Source organism: Physella acuta, unplaced genomic scaffold (assembly GCF_028476545.2).
Source record: "Physella acuta isolate Inbredline_101_S28 unplaced genomic scaffold, ASM2847654v3 ptg000061l, whole genome shotgun sequence".
Classification (NCBI taxonomy): domain Eukaryota; kingdom Metazoa; phylum Mollusca; class Gastropoda; family Physidae; genus Physella; species Physella acuta.
Genome location: NW_026731581.1, coordinates 5001 through 28994, shown reverse-complemented (window position 1 = coordinate 28994; position 23994 = coordinate 5001). Strand labels below are relative to the sequence as shown.

The 23994-nt window shown below is 33.0% G+C and overlaps 1 protein-coding gene across 2 annotated transcripts in view; it reads right to left on the bottom strand.

Annotated features, from left to right (window-relative positions):
* Window positions 1–208: 208 nt before the first annotated feature.
* Window positions 209–23994, bottom strand: part of LOC131949173 (uncharacterized) — a 24827-nt gene continuing 1041 nt past the window's right edge. For both annotated transcript variants that reach the window (XM_059310965.1, XM_059310972.1), the window contains exons 2-12: window positions 19260–19345; window positions 18900–19031; window positions 13262–13426; window positions 12892–13071; window positions 8860–8991; window positions 7536–7700; window positions 7178–7357; window positions 6701–6928; window positions 5044–5247; window positions 1690–1830; window positions 209–903 (exon numbers count right to left, since the gene is read on the bottom strand). In XM_059310965.1, the coding sequence (XP_059166948.1) occupies window positions 701–903; window positions 1690–1830; window positions 5044–5247; window positions 6701–6928; window positions 7178–7357; window positions 7536–7700; window positions 8860–8991; window positions 12892–13071; window positions 13262–13426; window positions 18900–19031; window positions 19260–19345 (1816 nt within the window). In that variant the 3' untranslated portion in view covers window positions 209–700. The remainder of the gene's footprint in view (window positions 904–1689; window positions 1831–5043; window positions 5248–6700; window positions 6929–7177; window positions 7358–7535; window positions 7701–8859; window positions 8992–12891; window positions 13072–13261; window positions 13427–18899; window positions 19032–19259; window positions 19346–23994) is intronic.

The following is a 23994-nucleotide window of genomic DNA, read 5'->3' as shown; positions in this document are numbered from 1 at the left end:
TAACGTAATTTGTATGTTTTTATCTTTTAATAAACTCACAAGAATATAAATCATTAAATTACCATGTTTATTTTTAAAATAAAAGTTAATACCAATAGACAGAATTGCATTATTACATTATGAATACTTTTTAGATGACTTTAATCATAATTTTAAAAAAATGTTTCTTATAATAAAATCTAACATATGTTACGAAAAAGACAAAATTATACCGCAAAGTCCAAATGAAATGCCACTCAAGCACGAAGTCCCAAAAGCCATCTAATATTAAAACCTAATACAATTCACTATTTAAAGTACAAGTGATGGGACCACAATGTTTATCTCATTGCTTTATTGTTTTCCCCTCTTGAATGTTTTTTTTTTATTTTACAAAAAAAAATGTAACAAACTAGTTGAGCAAACATACGTTATACTTAATTGAATTATTCTTTATTAAGATTAACAGTAAAAGGCTTTATATAAATATTATAAGAAATACTTACCATTGATCATGTTGACATTCAAAGAACAAAAAGAAAGCGACGCATTCCCAAACTAAACGAAATAAATTGTTGATGAAGTGGATTGATATATTATCGCATAAATCTAGTGGTTCTCTAAACAATTGTAAATAATTAGGACTCAATTTCTATGTGTAAAACCGTAAATCGCAAATTTGGTATTGGATATGAAGAGATTGATTTAATACATGAGAATGTCATCTTATTTCTGAACGTTTACTGAATATAATATGTGTACAGCTTCCTGTAATTTTGTTACCTTGATCACACTTGTCTCCATTATACCCATCAACACAACCACTGTTGCAAGTACCCTTTATTGGCTCACAAGATTTATCTCCAGCGCAGTGTGAACTGCATGACTTGTTACAACTTATTCCCCATGTTCCTGAGCTACATGCTGTGTAGAAAAAAAGACGTAAAATTATTTATTATTCAGTGTATTGTAGGCTAACATTAACTAAACAAACATGAAGTAAGCTGTATTTAAACGTCCTTTCAGGCTAGTACATTTTTTATACATTTTGCTCCACAGATAAGCCACAATTTTTTCTACGTGCACGTAATTTAGCCGCAGTCAACTCAAATAATTAACTTCTAGTTAAATATCTAGTACAAAATAATTATAAAAGTAAAATTGGTATATAGATTTTTCACTTTAAATATATTAAATATTGTTAAGCTTATTAATTTAATAACTTCCTTTAATATTAAAACAAACAACTTTCAACCCAAACGTTATTTTATTTACTGATTTATGACACCCTTAATATAAAATTAATATTGCAGTAGTCAAAAATATTTTGAAATAATTTTGCATCTAGGCCTACATATTTCAATATTACGATTTTAGCATATTTTGAAAGTTTACTTACTTTCTAAAAATAAAAAAGACTATATAATCATCTTTAAAATTTCCTTATTTTGTTTATTTGAGACTAAAAGTTTAAGTCATATACATTCATACAAAATTACAAAATCAGTGTGCAATATAACCCTTTTTCAAAGAACATAAATATTTTAGGCACTATCTACAAGTTGAATTCAAGTCGTGTTAACTACTGGATTCCGGGTTTAAATGGTGGGTGTAGTACAGCTTGGTACATTATTGGATACTTCTATTGTTAGGACATACACAACTAAGATTATTTGAAAATAAACAACATAATGTGTTCACCCAACGTACGTGTCTGACATCCCATCCCTGTATAACCTGCAGCACATCCTGAAGAACAAGTTCCTGTGTCTGTAAAGCAGGGCTCGTCATTTCTACATCGACAGTCTTTGTTACATTCTAGGCCAAATTTGCCGGGTGGGCAGATGGAGTCTGTTGGTTTATAGTGTATAATAGTAATAATAGTGTATTGTGATTTTTTTTCTAAAGTAGCGTCATTTATATTACATATGTTTAATTCCTGTAAAACAAGTAGTCCTATATCATGGGGATAGCTAATCGACTATTAAATAATGGTATAGCCTCTAAACTTGAAAATGCGATTAAGGTTAATCTTCACATGCTATAAACTATAATTGTCTAATTAACAATTGTGTTCAAAATATAGTGAGTGTTCTATTTTTAAAAATTAAAATTCGAATAAACGGATTTGCTTATTAATTTAATAAAACCTTTTTTAGAAGAAAATTGCTTCTAAGAAAAATAAACCGGGAGTGATCTCCCCTAAACTTTCTCGAATATTCTTATATAAACCAACAGGGGATGGGAACTCGGACTATAGACATGATTTTTAATCCATTTTAAATACTTAAAATTTTAAAAATAGAATAAAATCTCGTAGACAAAAGAATTGCACACCAAGTGAACGCCAAATAAAAAAGTGCATAATAGTGCGCAATATTATTAGTACTTTATAAATTTACATGATTTTTTTTTGAGAAATCGGAAATAGTGTAAATTAGTACTTCCGGTCAACGGAAATTACTCAAAATTTAACAGAATGTAGAGAATTAGATCTTTTACTTACATGTGAAATTTCATTTATCTATCTGAAATAGTACTCAAATTATAGGCTTTTGAAAAATTCAAAGTAGAAAAAGTACCACTTCTGGTTATCGGAAATCGCTCAAAAGTTGATACGGATCTACGATTTTGATAAAATACTTATATATGAAATTCCATCAACCTAGCTGTAACGGTACTCAAGTTATCGTGTTTACACACAGACAGACAAACAGACACACACACAGACATACGGACAAGATGGCAAAATTATGTTTTTCCGTATCAGTGAGGTGTAAAACGTCGAGATTTGTAAAAATCTCGATTTTTTTTGCACGATTACAAGAATTTCTCTATAATTCGTATATATGAGAAAGTAAAAAAAGTGAAAAAAGCAAACGAATGTATAGTAAAATGTAAAATCGAATGAAATCACGTAACACTTTCTTTAACAATGCAAGTTTTTGAATTATTTTATTAAAGCAAGCGTTCTAATGTTGTTTTGATTGTTCAACAGTATTCTAAAAAAATATAAATTGCTTATTTAATGACACGGCTGGGCAAGTTAAAGAAAAGCACTTTTTCAGCTCGAGTGAAACATTTCGTTTAACTCACTCGAATACATGTTTCTCTGCTCTGAAACATATTCAGACTAATACAGATAGGTAAATAAACACCTATTCAATCAATCCGATCACATCCTGCGTTATTCCACTCCCCAGATCAATCACTTGTATTTTAATCCTCACCATCCACCCACCACACACACACACCCAGTACCTAACCCACAAACAACAAAGAACTTAACTACTTCCCGAGCATTAACCGGATCATGTCCACTAATTATACGCAAGAAAGAACACAAATATAAGGATAAGGAAACGATAATGATAAGGTGGGAGCCGGACGTTTTCTCGAACGACACTTGCCCGAATGCCGTTTGCCCGAAGGCCGATTTCCTGAATGGACACTTGCCCGAATGCGACAAATGCCCGAATGGACACTTGCCCTAATGCGACAAATGCCCGAAAACCACTTGCCCGAAGGCCGTTTGCCCGAAAGATGTTAATATTAGAAAATAAATAATATTACCAAATATACATTCTTAATCAATTCTAGTTTGAAATATTGATAATAAACACAATTCTAAGCATAAAAACAAAGATGTTTAAATATTTACATTCTTTTCATAAACGTTTTGAACACCGTTTTTAACCAACGTGTTGCGGTGGTTAGATGGCGTTTATGACACGGCGTAGGCGACACGGCGTCTCGCAACATTGAACAGAGGCGCGTCCGTTTCATTTTATTTGTTTTGTTTAACATGTGTAGTGATCATTTCACAAAGAACGAGGTTTTGTCTAGGCGTCGAATTTACAAACTAAAGATGGTCAATTATGTTTTATCTCCATTTAATGCACATTGTTTAGACAATGTGTTGAAGCGATTATTTAATTAATAAAGCAAAATTCATTTTAAAATCCTGACAAAAACGAAAATGATATTTTTTTGTGTTGTTTCATAGATAGGAATGAAAATATGTTTGTACACTTTTTATATAGCAAACACAAATTAATTAAGAATGTCTGCGTGGTAAAATATAACATTATTTTATTCTTTTCGTTTTGCTTAATCATGTATTGATTATAAAATTTCAAATTTAAGTTGATTACGAATGAGTATTTGGTAATATATTATTTTAACATTTTTCAGGCAAACGGCCCTCGGGAAAGTGTCCATTCGGGCATTTGTCGCATTCGGGCAAGTGTCCATTCGGGCATTTGTCGCATTCGGGCAAGTGTCCATTCGAGCATTTGTCGCATTCGGGCAAGTGTCCATTCGGGAAATCGGCCTTCAGGCAAATGGCATTCGGGAAAGTGTCTTTCGGGAATTTGACGTAGACCCAATGAAGACGAAGGATACGGTAATGATGAAGGGGAAATTAATTTTCAGGTAATGGTGAAGTTGGGATACATTTGAATTTGAAGGTTAAGTTGAAGGTGAAGATGAAGGCCATAGTGAAGGCCAAGGTGAGTGTTGCGATGCGAGTTTGAGGACGACAACGTGGATTTATCAAAAATGACAATCATATATGAATCACTGAGAAGCACCGCATTGGTTCATTCCTTAGTTTATTGCACGGCTAAATACATAGACTAAATTCACGACGACAGACGAATACTTCAACACCCTAGCACAACATCACGAAGACTGATGTAATCTATCTCTCCAACAACAAGGTCATATTCTCCTACATACTTACGTACTTCGTCACACAGTCACAATATTTTATTAATATATATCAAACAAATTCTCATACCTTTGGAATACCTAAGATACCATTCATAACAGTGAGGTAAAGGTTGATACATCTTTCTTTCCATACTAAATTGTACTCTACCATTTGATGCTAATCTTATTAGATACTGTTGTATTACAATAAGCGTGTTCATAATGCGCATATTATACACACAAAAACATACTTTTATAACACTGAGTTACATGATGTAACAGATATATTTCATTTAGTGAAAATACTAATTTTATATTGGACACGCTTTGTAATATTAATTCTGTTCTTACCCCCATAAGTTTCAAATTCGCAGAAGTTGAGAATGTCATAAGTCAGTTCAACTGTTACATTGAATACTGGTAAATGTTCAGATGTTACAGTGTAGATTAACTGAGATACAGTTCCATTTTCTGGATAAATGAACACTGTTTGGCCTCTGGCATCCCTGCCCTTCAGAACAAAGCGCTGTAGACGGTCTAAGCAGCACGGTGAAACTTAGAAAGAAAGAAAAACTATTTAAAATGTCACAAAAATCTGTTTGAATCTATTTTCTCTACTAAACATGTAAAAATGACAATTAGGTTTTATAATAACTTTAGATAATAAAAGAAAAAAAAAACTTATACAAATCTCATAAAATCACAACAATAAATGTCAATTCTTTAGAAAACCATTGATGCAGATATTAAACTTTGTCTTGTCCCTGGTGAATTGTTAAAGTTGCATATTTATTATTATTGTTAAAACATTAAACACATCTAATTAGTTAGATACTGGGAAATACTGTTGGAAAGAGTATTAAATCTTTTGAACACACAATAATAATAAATATGCTACTTTAACTGATAACCTATTACATTACTGACAGAAGCGTAGCCAGGATCGCCTTAAGGGGGGGGGGGGATTCAAATATTTTCCATCATTATATATATATATATATATATATATATATATATATATATATATATATATATATATATATATATATATATATATATGTATATATACTAGCTGTATGACATCACTCTCTTAATATAAATATGTAGGCCTATATTTCTATAAATTTAATTGTTAATGTCAAAACAGCATAATAATCACTTAGTGTGTAATATAATAGCTAAATACTATTTGTTTTAACAAAAATATGTTATCTACATATACAATCAGAATTGTATATATTGTCATCATAAATGCTAAAATATAACAGCATAATGACAGGTTTTTTTAAAATCAGAGTTGGTCTAAAATCACGTTTTACAACCTAGAAGAAAAGACTAAATTTAATAGGTGGAACATTCTGAATAATAGCCTACATATAACTAAAATATTGGTCTTGCAGTTCAGATCATTCATTTTTTAATTAGCTACTGTTTTTTGTGTTCTTTGAAGATATTTCTTTTACATGGATGATAATGTATGGGTTAGATCACTGAATTGATCACACACCTCTTTACTGGTTATTGCAAAAACAATATTTACAGAAATTTACCTGTTTCTATAGCTATGATTCTGGCTGCATGGTACTTTGGTACCTCATTACGCGTTTTCCCAAAAGTGCTTATCAGATCAAGTAAAACTTAACTTCTTTCGTGGCGGGGGGGGGGGGGGGGGGGGGGGCTAAGCCTGGAAGAAACTCTGGTGGAAACCAACTCATAGTGAACATAGCGTCAGTTTTTAGATGACTGTTTTAAACATACATATACTTTTATACATATATACTCATTCAGAGATGTATTTAAATAAGTAACAGTGGTATTCTGACAGTAAAAATATTTTCATAGACGGGTCCATGTAACCACTTTACCTCCCCCCCCCCCCCCCCGCCTACTCCACTGATTATTGATGAATATCATTTATTTTCAATTTCTTAGTTAAGTAAATAAAGGGCTAAAAGAATGATGTACATAGGAAATCGTTTTTTTTTAATTTATAAATATATAGCTTTACATTTTCTGAAAGGGAAATCCGATCTACTGAACAAGACATATCTGTTGACTAAGTATTGTTGATCAAACTGCACCGTCCAGTAGTGAAACTCATATTTTTGAACACTACTGATGCATGTTCCCGTATACCAATCAGGATCCCTGTTGCCATCAATGGCGTTAAATGATGTTCGTGTTTCATCGTAATAGCTGTCTTGAGATGTAGATTGTTTTAGTGCCAGATTTCTTCCTAAAGATACAAATTACATTGATAGAAACTTAAAACGAGTGTTGACTTTATTTATCTAAATAGATCATTTCACTTTAAGTTATATATATATATATATATATATATATATATATATATATATATATATATATATATATATATACATATACATATATATATATATATATATATATATATATATATATATATATATATATATATATATCCCCATTTGTTGTATTCAAGTATTCAAGTATCCTGTACACTTACCGCCATTAACATAGATTGAGCAAAGCTGACTGTATATTTCAACAGTTAACTTTATGTTGTTGAATGTTGAAATACTTGGATTGCGTATTTCTACTGCTGTTTTGCTTAATGTCAAAATATGCCTTAGATCGATGCTTCTATCATTAATTAGTAAAGCTGCTGTTAGATTCTTTATATTTACTGTAATTAAAAATTTTTTTGTTGCAGATTGCAAATATACATCGTTTCAACGAAATGCATTATACAACACAGCAAGTAAAATGATAATAATTAATAATAATAATTGTATAGAAGTAAATTGCCCATACTATTTAAATATATTCCTTAAACGTGTATATGACACAGTAGAGCAGTTTACCAGGTGTGTTAAAATACAGCCATACAAATGTAAACGAATAAGAAACATTCCAAGTAACTTCAATTTGTGTGGTGCTGGGGTTGACGTTACATTGACTGTCATCTGTTGTAAATTTTAAAGCGTTGTTTGGTTGTATTTTAGCTGTATAAACTGCAACGAGATTCTCTGAAAAGTGAAAACCAATAGTTCACTTATAATAATGTAATAATTATTTAATACATTGAAAATATAAAATGGATGCAACAAAATAATGAACCGATTGGCTAGATTTAAACATTAGCCATACGTACCCGTTTCATCGGTAAAGCTGACTATCTTTATGCTTCTTATCTTTACAGATAATATGTAATTTCTCTAATGAATTTTTTTTTTAAATCGCACTATTTATTAAGATTTTCTCCATCACATATAGTCCTCCATTTATATGCTGATTTAGAGTTGTTTAATTATAATCGCAATGAAAAAAATATAAGCGTGTATGTTTAATCAGTTGTTTTCGTTTGTGATTTATATATTTTTTTTAAATAATTTATTTTCTTTGGTCGACAACGTAAGCAAATTTCACAGCGAACGTCTTGATAAGTAGATCTAAATCATATTTGACTAAAATAGTTCATTTTTTCATAATATTCTGAAACTCGAAGATGTGGGAAGCGAACGTAATTAAAGATTACGTCATTACAACAATGTGTCATTTTGGAAATTCGATTTTTAATTATATGTATTTATCCTACAATCAATGACGTCTTTAGTGGTATGTACTTTAGATAGTTTTGAATTTTTATTAACATTGTTTCATTGTGTAATTTTCCTATGCGTTTCATATAACGTCATTATCTTTGCAAATGATTGTTTTGTGTTATTTACAACATAGAATCAAACGTAAAATCTTATTCGGATGAATACGTAGAAGTGTATTTCAAAAATCGAATTCGCCTTTATTTTTATTTTCGTCTTTAAATAAATGCAGTGATTACATTTAGTATTTGTAACATCTTATTTTTAACATATGTCTAGTATCCTTTCCTGCATATATTGCATAAGATACTGATCTCATAGTCTCGGGAAAAATGTGACAGACAATGAGAGAGACAGACAGAGAGAGAGAGAGAGAGAGAGAGAGAGAGAGAGAGAGTGCAGTGCGCACATGGAGCTTTTATATATTAAGACAATTTCCTTTACTTACGATATTAACACCACGGACTATACCATTCACCAAAACAATTGGCTACATTAATAAACTTATTTTACTCACGATATTGACAAGACGGACCAAACCATTCACTTAAACACTTGGCTACATTAATAAACTTATTTTACTCACGATATTGACAAGACGGACCAAACCATTCACTTAAACAACTGGCACCATCAGCACAAGTTCCATTAGGTAAACATTTGTTGTCGGTACATCGACACAGAAACTGTTGGTTGCTGCCAAACCAGGTACCTGCAACTGTTTAATTCAGATGCGATTTTATACATAAAATATAACAAGTGAAAATGAATACCTATCCAAACCTGTTTAACTTTGCTCTAAAAAATGTTTAAAACATGATGATAGTTTTAGATTTCTCAAACCGATGTCTACATTTCTATGTTGTTTTTTTTTCCAGTTGTGATAGCTAGTTTATTTTAATTCATATTTTCTTATTTAATAAATTAGGGAGTGTTGTTACAAAAATGTCACTAATTTTAATGTATTGCAGTACAACGCAATAAGGTAGATAAAACAAATTATGGATTCATGTGTAAGTTTCAGTCTTAATAAAGATGTTTCCAGTGTGTTAGGGATTTGAATTGTAAATATTGATTTCAAACGCAAAATTGAATGAAATAAGAGCGGAAAATAGCACTGTACGGTTCCTGTTAAAGCCATCAACATAGAAGTCTTGTTTTATGTGGAAGAACCATTTCACAAATAAAATACGTGCTATTTTCTGTTGTCAGTTTCCGATCGATTTTTGTTAAGTCAGCAGAAAGTATGATTACAAAACGAAATTAATTAATGACTATTATATATCAACTATCGTATTAATTGATTTTAATTTTAAGAGTAATTATTAACAGACCAGATTAAGTTATGCTTTAATTTTAAATTACACACGTTTATTGACTCGTGATAATAGCCTACGACGACATCCAGTCTTCAGCGATTGAGGCTAGACAGGCCCTTCTCCCGCCTGTTTCCCTCTGCAAGCTGATAGCGTGAATTAGAAGAACCATAAATTACAAATTATGTTCATTCAACCGTGATAACACATCCATGTAGTTAGGGTTTCCGTAGAAAGATGTGAATGCTTATTAGCTATCCCATTTCGTAAATACATCAGTTGCTAATACACATTACACGTAGCAAAGGGCCTATGCTTTAACCCGTGTGCTGTTTACCGTACGATGTTAAGTCAGATGTACAAGTTGAAGCCTATCACAATACTATGTATTGAGATAATAAACGTGCCGTTATTTTAAAAAGCGAGCAGGGTAACAGGAGATCGGCATTCGCCTATTTTTAAACTGACAGACATTGACATTGCTCATAGCTTTAGCTTAGTATTAAAGCGGCATAAACATCATTTATGGTGTTTTAATGACAATCAACAGCACATTTCTTGACAAATTACAAATATTAACCAAGTAGATGTTAAAAAAACAAATTAAAGATTACAGGATACACCAATTTCAACTAACTAACGAACACATGAAATTGTTTTGTTTAGATAGAAACAAGATGCCACCGAGCCAACGTGGTCTGTCGCAACCTATCGTGAATTGTTTTGATTTACTTAACCGTAGTTCAAACTGTCAAGCGAATCAATGACTATCTTGCCAATAATTTGTTGTTCTTTTTTGCTTTTCTGCCTTGATATTGAGCTTGGCATCAAATTTAATTTGTAGAAAACAACGTTTGTCTACTTATTTTTTAGAACATTTAAAAATGTCACTACACCAACGTGTTAGGTCAATATATTTATGTGCAGTTTATGTAATATAAGCTCGAAGGTAGCCGCTGTTTGCTTAGTCGTGATAAAATTTCACGGGGTAGGTAGTTTGATGTTTCACATTGCAATCACAGGATAATCGTTAGCAGTAGAAGTCTGAAATGGTCGGAACTTATAGCAAAAAGGTGTTACTACCGCATTAACAAATGCAATTTTTTGAGAACAAAACGAATTTTTAAAATTAAAATCAGGGGTATCTTCCATTCTTAAGCCCACGGCCTACAATTATTCTTCGCAACCAAACATTCTATAATTAACAACAGTTAATTTCAATATCGTACAACTTTTAAAATTAATTTTTAAAATGTGTAAATCATATTATTATTTCATTTTCATTAAATACAAAAACAAATATAATATAATAGTAATATTTTTCGGTCTTGATGTTGTGTTTGAATATTATTTTCCTGTGACTTTTGCTAGAAACTAGTTTCTTATATATCGACAAGGTGCAACTAAGCAAGACGTGATTTAGGCATAAGAGAAATTTTACAAACTGTATTTTGTCACACTTCAAAACCGTCAAAGCTTACTATTTTCGACTTGACAAGGTTTATTTCAAACCAGGACTCTTTAAAAACTGCTCGAGCTTAAATGAATACGGGAAAATATTTTTTATAGTTCATCAAGAACTCTTACAACGTTAACTCACAAATGGTTAAAAAAAACTTCATTAGAATGCTAATTATTAATCTCCCTTCTGCTCATTTTTGCCTCTAGAAAGATTCCAAACTTAAATCGGTGAAGTTAAGAGATAACCTTGACGATTTAGACCCCACTAATGACAGGTACGACATATTTAATACCTATATATCTGGACAGTTTCTAAAATAAATAAAAAAAATTCATCCAATTGGAATATTGTGTTTAGATTCGAAAAAGTTATCGATGGAGAGAAATGTTTTGTTAAATGAAACAAATGCTCAAAACAAAGAATCGACCATACAAAAATGCAAATAATTTTCTTTGAAAACACTAGTCTACATCTACGGGCCTATCAATTGCTTGCTTCAAAGAAAAAGCGGAAGTGATCTCAAACTCTCAAATAGTATGATATAACACTACGGGGGATGGTAACTCGGGATATAATGATGGATACATACTTAAACTTTTTAAAATAGAATAGAAACTTGTAGAAAAAAGAATTGCACACCAAGTGAACGGCAAACATTATGTGCATTATAGAGCGGAATACTAGTACTTTATAAACTCATATACATTTTTTTGAGAAATCGGAAATAGCGTACATTACTACTTCCGTTCAACGGAAATTACTCAAATATTAAAAAGAAGGCAGAGAATTAGATCTTTTACTTATATTTGAAATTTTGTTTATCTACGTGAAACAGAACTCGAGTTTTAGTCTATGAAAAATCAAAAGTAGATTAAGTTCCGCTTCCGGTTACCGAAAATCGCTGTTAAGTTGATGCAAAATTACAAATTGATATAATATTAATATATAAAATTTCATCAACCTAGCAGTAACGGTACTCAAGTTATCGTGTTCACAGACAACACACACATACATACATACAAAAATACACACATTCACACATACACATATACACAAATACATACAACCCCACATGTACACATACTCACATATATACATACACCCAGGCATACATACATATGTCTTTTTTTCATCAACTGTCTTTGATTAAAAATAATAAATAATAAACAGTACGTTCAATGTATAAAATAAACAAAAGGCAGAATTTAAAATACCTACAACATTGCACTTGATCAATCTATGCTAAATGTGTAATTATTTTTTTCCCAGCACTAAAACAAAGTAAAGTAAAGCGCAACATTTTTCCCCCGATGTAATGTTTTTTATTCAAATGAAATAATTGTTTTACTGATACAAGGGACTAAATGAAAATAATTTTCAGGCGCAATTATAATGTTTGTGAAGGGTGATACATTTTCTTTAATGTTGTTTGTTTCACAAGCCGTCAATTTACACTATAGGTTTGGGAAATAAAAATTTGTTTTATAAGACTTTCAATATTAATTTTTAATAACATAAATTAGACGATGAGCGCTTTAGATATATCACACTATGGAGATCAAGTCTATTTTTCCCTCTATTTATTTGTAATCACGGGTCCGTCCGTCCGCTAACCACATACATAATTGAAGTATATATATATATATATATATATATATATATATATATATATATATATATATATATATATATATATATATATATATATATATTCATAAGAAAAATATTACTTTTGAAAGAATTTGCTTCTTACATAAAATCATTTTAATATCGTTACAATTTAAGGTATTTATTTACTTTTGTATTAAAATACGATTTCTAATGTATCATCTAAACTTACCTCCATTAACATAGATTGAGCAAAGTTGATAATAGATATCACCAGAAAACCTGATTTGTTTTAATGTCGTTATCCTTGGATCACGTACTTCTGCCGTCGTATCGCTTAATATTAATATATGCCCAAGTTCCATGCTTCTATTATTTATTTGTAAAGCTGTTGTTAGATTTTCTTTATTTACTGTAAATTTTAAAAATCAAAATACGTTATTGAATGATTGCAAACACATCGTCAACAACAAGAAGCAGAACACAAAGCAAGTAATGCCAAATATAATGTGAATAATTTGCTAATAATAGTCAGAAATTGTTTTCTATGATTATTAAATCGTAGCACTTAAACGTGTATATGGCACAATAGACCAGCTTACTACGTGTGTTAAAATACAGCCATATAAATGTAAACGAATAAGAAACATTCCAAGTAACTTCAATTTGTGTGGTGCTGGGGTTGAAGTTACATACACTGTCATCTGTTGTCAATTTTAAAGCGTTGTATGGTTGTATTTTAGCTGTATAAACTGCTACGAGATTCTCTGAAAATAGAAAACGTTTAGTTCACTTTGCATGTTAAAAAGTAATGTACCTACCGTGACAATAGGTCTATTTTTATTATAATAAGGTAGTCTACAAATTATAAACAATCTCTGCAACTAGTCTTTTTATGTAAAAATGACCAGGACACTATTTCAAATCTCAATACGTTCATTAAGCTTCTAGAAGGCAATAATCCAATATCCTAATATATAAAAACCCATGTGCGCACTTTTCTCTGTCCGCAATACAACGTCGTCAGCATGTTCAGCGACATATGGAGAACTTAAAGATACGGACTTTTGTTGAAAACAATATCCTCTTCTTCTTCTTTGTTCTTAATTTTTATTGTTGGATGTGATCGAGCCTTATCTGCCAGAGGGTTGAACTCGAGACTTTGTTTTCGAATTTATGAACAATGAGCTTTTGCCGACTCGACCACGCCTCCATCACAATTAAGAATACGTGTCAACTGGTTATGCGCCATTGAGGCCATTGACTCCGATTTCAGCCTGCTTTTCTTTTTGGATTTGCTTTCATAGCCTTTGTTCAACCAAGAACAAACTACAAGGCAGCAGTTGTTTTGATTTTGGAGTTGCCTCTCCTAGAAGAGTGGCTGTCCCCAGTTAACGAGCGTCATCTGCCCGAGGGTTCGAAGTCGAGACTTTTAGGTTTAGCAACCATGAGCTTTACCGACTCGACCACGCTGACCCCTGAAAATAATATGGTGGACGGTATCTTCTATCTATCTATATATATAAAAAGCAATGAATGTCTGTGTGTCTGTCCATTATGCATTACTACACCTCTCATCACATCGCCGTGAAACTTTGGGAAGTTGTTGAGAATATTCCTTGGGAGGTTTCTACGAAAAAATTTTTTTTAAATTCGCAGGGGTGGCGCCCAGACAGGGCGCGATTTATTTTTTTCTATATACGGTATATAAAAATAAAACTCGCTTTTTTTTGACACCATTCATCTGATCGCTATCAAACTTTGGTGAGTTCATAAGAACACTTTAAGGAAGGGTTCTGTAAAAAAAAATAATTTTTAATTTCGCAAGGGCGGCGCCACGGGAGGGTGCGATTTTCCTCTATATATGGTATATAAAAATAATAAAAGTGAATTGCAGTGACACCGTTCATCCGATTGGCATGAAACTTTCGGAAGTTGTTGAGAATATTCCTGGGGAGGTTTCTTCGAAAAAAAAAATTCAAATTCGCCGGGGTGGCACCCCGGCAGGGCGCAATTTGTATTTTCTGTATATACGATATATAAAAATAAAAGTCGATTTTGGTTTGGCATCGTTTATCCGATAGCCATGACACTTTGGTGAGTTCATTATACCACTCTAGAGAAGGGTTCTGTAAAAAATCATTTTTAATTTCGCAAGGGCGGCGCCACGGGAGGGTTTGATTTTCCTCTATTAACGGTGTATAAAAATAATAAAAGTGAATTGCAGTGACACCGTTCATCCGATAGGCATGAAACTTTAGGGAGTTCATTATAAAACTCTAGGGAAGGGTTCTGTAAAAAATCATTTTTATATTTCGCAAGGGCAGCGCCACGGGAGGGTGCGATTTTTCTCTATATACTCTATATAACTCGATTTTGGTGTGACACCGTTATCCGATAGCAATGAGACTTTGGTGGAGTTGATTAAAACAATTCAGGGAAGGGTTCTGTAAAGCAATACTTTTTTAATTTCGCAAGGGGGGGGGGCGCCACGGGAGGCTGCGATTTTTCTCTATATACGGTTAATAAAATTTCGGTTTCACGCCGTTCATCCGTGTACCATGAAACTTTGGGGAGATGATTAGATCACTCAATGGTAGGGTTCTGCAAACAAATATTGTTTAACATTGCAAGGGCGGCGCCCCCCGGGAGGGGAGCGATTTTTTAATCTATATACGGTATATAAAAAATAAAACTCGGATGCGGTTCATCGGAGTACCATGAAACTTTAGGCAGTAGATGAGAGTACTCCCGAGAATATTTCTGCGAAAAAGAAAACTAAAGTTTCTTATGGGCGTCGCCTTATAGGGCACAACTTTCGTCAATACACGGTTTGGCGCCCAGAATTTTAGAGCGACTATGTTGGCCAGTAGCGTAGCGAGGGGGAGGAGGGGGGGGGGGACAAATGTCCCCGGGCGCCGATCTTTGGGGGCGCCAAAATGGGTCGTAAAAATAAATTGAAAGGTTGAGGGGGGTGCAAATCGAAATCTTGAGGGGGGGGGGGTGTAAATCGAAAGTTTGAGGGGGGGGGGGGGTGCAAATCGAAAGTTTGAGGGGGGGGGGGTGCAAATCGAAAAGTTTGTCTCCGGGCGACGGGAAGGGTCGCTACGCCTCTGATGTTGGCACTTGGCATCCGTTAAGCGAGCGTCCTGCATAGCAAGTAAGGGGTACTACTATATTCAGCGGTAAAACTACAACAGGCTTTTAAAAATAACTTTGTAACGCGAGGAAATCCTTCTGTACAGTTTCGTCACCTTGCGAACGATAAAAAAATAACTTTTTGAATATGAGCAGCCTACTGTAGAGTTTCGTCATTTTGCGAATGATGCAATAAGTATCTATTATTTGACAATCCAGTCAGAAATTGAGATCGATCATCTAATAATAGACCACTAGTAACGCTAGCATATTGCATCAGTCACACTGATATTTAAAACACGTCAAATAATTTTTTTACGTTTTAAAGAAAAAAATCCTGTTCATTTGTGTCACTTTAGCGAATGACGAAATCTGCATCATAATTAACAGGATGCTATTTGGCCGATGGCGCCTTTTAGTTTTAAGGAGCCAGGGGTCGTACGCCGCGCCTATGCGATAGTGTAATCGGGGGGGGGGGGGGGGGGGCTGAGAGCGACCCTCTACGTCTCTGACACGTCTCTGTGCGGTCACCGAAGTGTGTTCTACCATATTATTTCGGTGAGTGATTAATGTACACTCAATGTTTTCATGCGGTAGTGTAGGTAAACCCGTGTCCCGATATTTATGATCCAAGCGCAGGCATTGTTTACATTTAAATAACTCACTTTTAGAAAAGACGGTCACGCGTCTAAGAACATGATTGGTAACGCGTTGGTGAAATCCTGCTAATACATTTCGTCAAACTTTCTTCTATCCCCGCGGCAACGCGCGGGGGACGGGTACGCTAGTAAATGTATAAACTAAATTTTCTTTAAAGGAGGAAAATAAAAATAAAAGCATATTCGAATGTAGAAACAGATTTCTAACTGAAAAGTTTATTATCGTGACAAGACGCATTATACAATGACGTCACATGACACAAGTTTAAGCTAAGTCTAAGGTAGCTAGTTGCACAAGTAAATAAAATATGACGTCACAGGCTTTAAACCTTTCGTGCACAAAAAATTCTAATTCAAATGTAGTCGTTCGCATTGGTATGTTAACCGTTTAAAAAACGGTAGAACGCGATTATGATTCCAATCATATATGCCCTCCTTATTAGCAGCGGTTATTGACAATTACTCTCGTATCATTTTTATTTCAACTTTTTACTTGTTTTTTTTATCTCTTATTGAGTTTAAAAGGTGAGTTTTCAAAAATTTACTTAAAATAGTAAAACATTGAGACTAACTCTGCTTTTAGTGGGACTATCTTTATTTTTTATTAAGCGTTCTAACTAGCATATTTATTTTAGGTTTATCCGTTTAGCAGACTATGCAAAATGTCTCACAAACTAGGTACCCCATCGTTATTTTGTCATTTTAATTATTTAAAAAATTGTGTGCAAATAACTAAAGGAAAGAACACAAAAATAATGGCGTCATCTTCAAATTTTATAATATAAAGAAATGAACTATTTTTTAAAAATTTGATTTAGATCTACTTATCAATTAGGCGTACGTTATGAAAAGTATACAATACAATTTTCCCGGCCTAAAATTATAATATTTATTTTATCTATTTGGATTCTAGATCTAGATCTAGAGATTCTAGATCTTGATCTAGATCTACAGAAAATCTAAATTTAGACTCAAGAAAGTGTAGATAGATCTAGATCTAGATCTAGACTATATCTAGATCAAGAATCTATTCCAATAGTAAATTTATTTACTAAACTATTCCAGACCTTAATTATTTTAAAGAAATCTTTGTTTGTTTAGCTATGGAATTGGCTAATTTGTGATAAAATAAATATTTTAAAGAAAGTTAAGTTTCTTAATTACCTCATTTATTTTGCGTGAGACCTATAGGGCTGGTAATTAGGTCATCAACCAGTTCTATGGCTCATGCAAGTTTTATTGAGCCGTAGAACTGGTTGGTGACCTACTTACCAGCCCTATAATGCCTAAATAGATTAGATGATAGTGTAATTGATACCATGCATTTGCGACGGGTTCGAGACCAAGGAAAACTTAATTTTTTTTTCACTTTGTTTTTTTTAAATGTATGAATGATAAAGTTGCCTATCTGGACTAGGCGTAACACTGTGTAGGTGAAGTAGAGTTCAACTGTTTCTGTCTTTTCAGCATATGAAGGGATAGTGTGTTGAGACCCATGATCAGCCAAAATAGATGTTTTTAAAAGACATTGTATTTGAAGTGAAATGTATATTGTAGTTGAATGCATGACCATCCGAAGTGAATGTGTAAGCGATCAATCACTGTATTTTTCATGCTTTTTGGATATCGCTCACCGACTGAATGGAGTGAATGTAGAGCTATTTAGTTGAGGTAAATGAGGTGTTCGAGAGGTCGCCTAGATGAATGCAAGTGGAAGCTATAGACCTATGTCTTTGCTGTTAGAACTTGAAATGTATCCAGTATTATTCCTGTGAGTTTTATCTTGTGTATTCATGCACTTAAGTATAAGTGCTTGATCAAAAGGTGGATGTTTTATTACTGAAATGAACTTTATTCTTTCTGGATTTAACCATTGTAAATAAAATTGTGTAATGCATCAGCAGGTTATCGTCTGTCTTTAAAAACAATAGAACTCACAATAACACTAGTTGTCCATACAGTAATATTCATCAAACTAAAATGATATATTGTATCGTATCCCAATTGCTGCGAACTGTACCCGTTGTTTTTTACATTACATAAATTTATCTTACGCGAAATACACATATATCAAACCAAGTAAACAAGCATATAATCTAAAGCCATAACGTGTACTACCAATATGTAGCCTACTAGCTCTAGAACGTTCTTAATTAATTGATAGTCTATGTATAAGTCTACCACAATTCCGGTCACGTTTATTTTCAACACTGTATACTTACATTCTTACAAATCTACGATGCTGATCTTACTGTTATTTATCTTACTGTTATACACATACACGCACTTACACACATATATAAGTAAATATAGCCTATATAAGTATATATAAATATATATATATATATATATATATATATATATATATATATATATATATATATATATATATATATATATATATATGAAAATATAAAATATAAAATAAACTTATTGTACTCACGATATTGACAAGACGGACCAAACCATTCACTTAAACATCTGGCACCATCAGCACAAGTTCCATCAGGTAAACATTTGTTGTCGGTACATCGACAAAAAAACTGTTGGTTGTTTCCAAACCAGCTGTCTTCAACTATAATTAAGATGTAATTTTATACATAAAATCTAACAGGTAGAAATACGCAATCATTACTACATAATTGTTTTAAATAACGAAATATTCAGAAACATTCAATGCTAATATGAAAGAATTAACAGTAACATTTAATACGCTTTAAATTTACTCTTTGATTGTACGTTATATTAATATTTTTTAGAGCGAATTACTGATATTTAAAAAGAAATTGTTAAAGTAGTATACCGCATATTCCAAAAGTAAAGAATTGAACGATCAACACAGTAGGCAATACATAATAAAAACTCCGTAGCCACATGTTGAAATAAGGTCTGAAATAACAGAAACATTATTTTAAATTTAAATAATCAGCCTTCCGGTATTTTTTGCTAAGTTCAGATAGTTTTAAACATGCTAGTTCTCCTTTTCATAATTATTATAATATTTAAATATTTCTTTATTATTAACGAAAAACGGTATTTGATATACTTATGTAAATATTTCAATAAACGTATAATGACAACTGATATTAAAATAATGTATAATAGCATGAACAATAAGATATCAAAATTATAAAGGGGAAAAAACACATATTTCTAAACTATTGAACACATCTGCTTCATAGATCTAAAGGTTTATTATGAGCAGCTCATAATTTGTTTTTAATGTGTTTTTTTCGTTTGCTATGGTCAATTAAAACTATGCAGATTATGAAGAACGTACACACATTGATTATCGAATTTGAACTTTGTATATATTGACTAATTACATGAGAGGCACTTAACGTGTAACCGATTGTGTATTCTTTGTTATAAAATAGTGTAGGGCCTATATAAAATACCTTACAATGATTATTATATTGATTTCATTCATTTACGTTCAATAGCATTTTATTTCATTCGAATGCTTGTTTTCAATGAAAGCAACTTTATTCTGAAACTATAAATGAAAAAAAAAATAAAAGGTTTGAATGTGGACGAATAGAAGATAGTTAAGCACGTCGATGGTTCTGACAAGTGAACAACTAATCTTATCCCTGCTTACATCAACACAAAAGGATAATATTAGTGACTCAAAAAAAGGAAGTTTTCAATAAAAAATAGTCATGATGACGATCATCCATGTTTTATACAACACATTTTTTATCGACTTATCGACTGCATATTTTGCTAATCCGTTGGATCTTGTGTAGTGTAATGGTAAAAAGTTCTAAGTCCTACTCCATCTGAAACTGAATAAACTTGTCAGACGCGAATTGTGATCCATTGTCGCTGACCGGTTCGCCTTTCTGAATTATCACAACGCCGAAATGCTTTTGGTAACATCATATTGTATTGTTACTTCTTGATTTGGGTCACCAAATTCGGTCTCAGGAATGACACAGAGACCAAAGACCAGATACGCACATATCGAGAAGGAAAATGTTAGCTATTATATTTGCGGTTGATACATTTCACCAGTACACGTTTGGTCGACACACCACGATTGAGGGTGACCATAAGCCTTTAGCCGCCTTTACTTTCCCTAACGTGAGTTAGGTACCCATCAGAGTTGGGTGGACTCAGGGACGGTCTACTGACTTGAACCCGGATTCAAACTCGAGACTTACGGGTTAGCAGTCCAGCTCTCTACCGCTAGACCACTCCGTCCCTTAGAAATGATAAAGGCCCTTTCTTTATTTGATTCGGTGTTCATTTTCTTGTATTGTTTTATCGAGTGGAGATGAATAACCAGAGGCGTCTCGAGGGGGGGGGGGGTGCGGACCGCACCGGGTGACACCATTAAGGGGTGGGGGGGGGGGGGTTGACACCAGGGCAAAAATAGCAAAATATATAGAGAATAAATTGAGGGGGGGGGGTCAAATCGAAAGTTTGAAAGTTTGTCCTCGGGAAGGGTCGCTACGCCTCTGGGGGGGGGGGGGGGGTGACACCATTCAAATGCCGCACCGGGTGACACCCGACCTCGCTACGCCACTGTGAATAAAGTTAGGGAAAGTAAAGGCGGCTGGGCATAGTGCTGACAACACTATCTCTTCATATGCCGAGGTCACAGAAACAAGTGAACTCTACTTCACTTGCCCTATAGACCGTCAGGTTTGAAAGGGAAACTTTACTTTACTTTATAACCCTTTAGAGGCAATCATGGCAAAAACATTTTCCCTTACTCCACAAAAGCTCCAATGAATATTGCTGAGAGATCAAGGTTATGACATAAGTATCAAGTACAAATAAGGAAAGTAAAATAGTATCGAGTTGGTACTCTATCGAACGCTTACATAAACTCATCGGAAAGTTAGCAAGGTTATTTTAAACAGATCAATATGGACAGGTTTCTATCATTATATAAAGATAGACTAATAAGGCTGTGAAGGGAGAAACTGAAAAAGATAGAATACTCCAGAATTTTATCGGTTATAATTGCATAAAGCCGGGTTAGGGGTTGGGGGAAAGGAGGGGGGATGGTTATCGTCCTTAACGACCTACTGATAGTGTTTTAAAGCAAATATTTTCAGTGGCAGCATTGGTACTGATAGCTCACAAATTATGAATTACTGAAAAGCAGAAAGTAAAACAACTAGATGGTCAGCTCGTATTTAAATAAAGTGATCAAACGTTTGTTCTTCTGGTACATTACAAATAAAAATATCAGTAATGAGAACACATATATGTCCTTTATGAGTGTAAAATCATTTATCAATTAAGCTTTTGGAAGTAGTTACGTGATGTTATCTAACATATGCGAACATGGCAGATATTACACATTATGTCCGCTCTGTTCTCAATCTTTTCTGTTGCACATTGTGCATAACTCCTGCGTTTTTTTTCCTTTGATTTATCAACTTTTAGTGTGATTGAAGTGAAATTCTTTCCTCTATGACCAGGTCTTGAGGTGATACTTATTTGATGTGTCCCTAAATGTTAGCTCAAGCTATCATTTGCCTATATTCAAGCTTGATTTTGTATGGTAACCAGCGTTGAATTCTTGTCACATGTATGTATACATTGCTTTTTCACTTCAAATCTTTATCTTGGCATCACATTATCAATGTATGAAACATGGAGATCAGGTTCAGTGGACCAGTAGTCTTCAAAGTTTAGAAGTACATGGTATCCCATCACAAAAATTTCATTCTAAAAATGTTTTGAGAATGAGTTTGAAAAATAATTCCTTACTGTGGGATGTACAGTTTACTATGATCAAAAGCACTCAAAATAACAATAATTTTAATTGCCTAAAAACATCGGGATCTTGATATCAATAGACATCTATTGTCAATTTCACATAGCCATAGTCAATAACTTTTATTTGAAACTGTGTTTTCAGAAGCCTATAGTTGAAAATAATATCTTGCTCCCCAGTCTCCTTTTTCAATTATCATAACGACGTTTGGTTATTCATGTTTTGGGCAAGTCTAGTTATATTTATGATATGTAAGCTTTGGGTCTAGGACAATAGCACACCGTCAAATCCCCTCCCCCCTGATGCTAAAGAACCCTGATCTTAACCCTAATCCCCAAGCCTATAACTAACCCTAACAAAACACCCTAACTCCAACTCTAAACCTACAGCTAATCCTAAAACGAACATTAACCTAACCCTAGTCATAACTTATCCATAACTGGACGAGAGGTAATTGCTTGGAGGTGGTAATATCTGGTGGGGGATGTCAGAGGGGTAATTGTCACCATTGATGCTCCCTCTGAGGGGAAAAATCTAGTGTACATCGTGTATTTTTGTGAGCGGTGTTCTAAAAGTCTTATACAAGATAACATGTATTTTACGAAATGACAGCGCGACATGTTAAAAAATACTGCGCGGTCGCGCGACCATCCAGATTAGAGGGAATATTAGTCACTATAGCATGTAAGATTGACGATGTATGCAATGTATGCAAAACAGAATGACTAGAATAAGGTGTAGGCCTTATCGTAGGGGCGACAATTTGCTCTTGGACTTTAACAGGTCGTTCTATTACAGCTTCTACACTTGCGTTGTCGTCATTTTTCTTCAGAAAATTCACATCATTACATAAAGAAGAAACTTGTAAAAAATAAAGTTAGCTCCCTTTAGGCCCGTAGGGACATATTATGTCCCAAGTAAAAAAAAAAATACTTAAAAAAATTATGCAAGGCTATTAGGAATAACAAATGTAAATATAATACCTAAATAGTAAACCTTTGAAAAAACGATAGGAAATTTCTTTTTTTTACACTTAGTATTTTTTATATAAAACTGTAGCTTTGCGAGTGGTCTAAAATAGAAAGTCCTCTTAAATATGACAACAAAACTATCTCATATATACTGAAAGCAGCTTTATTTAGTCTATTCTGTAATAAATGTTTTAAATCAAATTCAACAAATCTATGTTTTTTTCAATTTCGTTTGGTGATAATTGAAAATTTGGGACACAGCTTCGAGGATAAAAGTAAAACAACTTGCAAGGTAATGGTATTTTAGCTATTGAAGTGTTGTTTAATCATTTATGATGCTATTTGTTTATGTCTGTCTATCTGCATGTTTATCTGTGGGTCCGTGATAAATCTAATAACTCTTATTTATATAATTTTTTTCTTCTTCGTTCTTAATTTTAATTCCTTCCAACACAATACGTGTCAACTGGTTATGCGCCATTGACTCAGATTTCAGCCTGATTTTCTTTTTGGACTTCCATATTCTTTGTTTAACCAAGAACAAAGTACAAGGCAACAGATGTTTGATTTTGGAGTTGTCTCTCCTAGAAGAGTTGCTGTTCCCAAACTATCGACCTTCATCTGCCCGAGGATTTGAACTCGAGACTTATCAGTGAGCATTACTGACTCAACCACAAATGCGTTTGGTTTCGATTTACGGTAATTCAATGATATTGACAAATTAAAATCTGTAATATTCAATGTAATTTAAATATTTAAAATATGTTATTATTCTATATAGTTTATCGAATTCAACAACAAACTAAAAGACAACAGCCAGGTAATGGAAG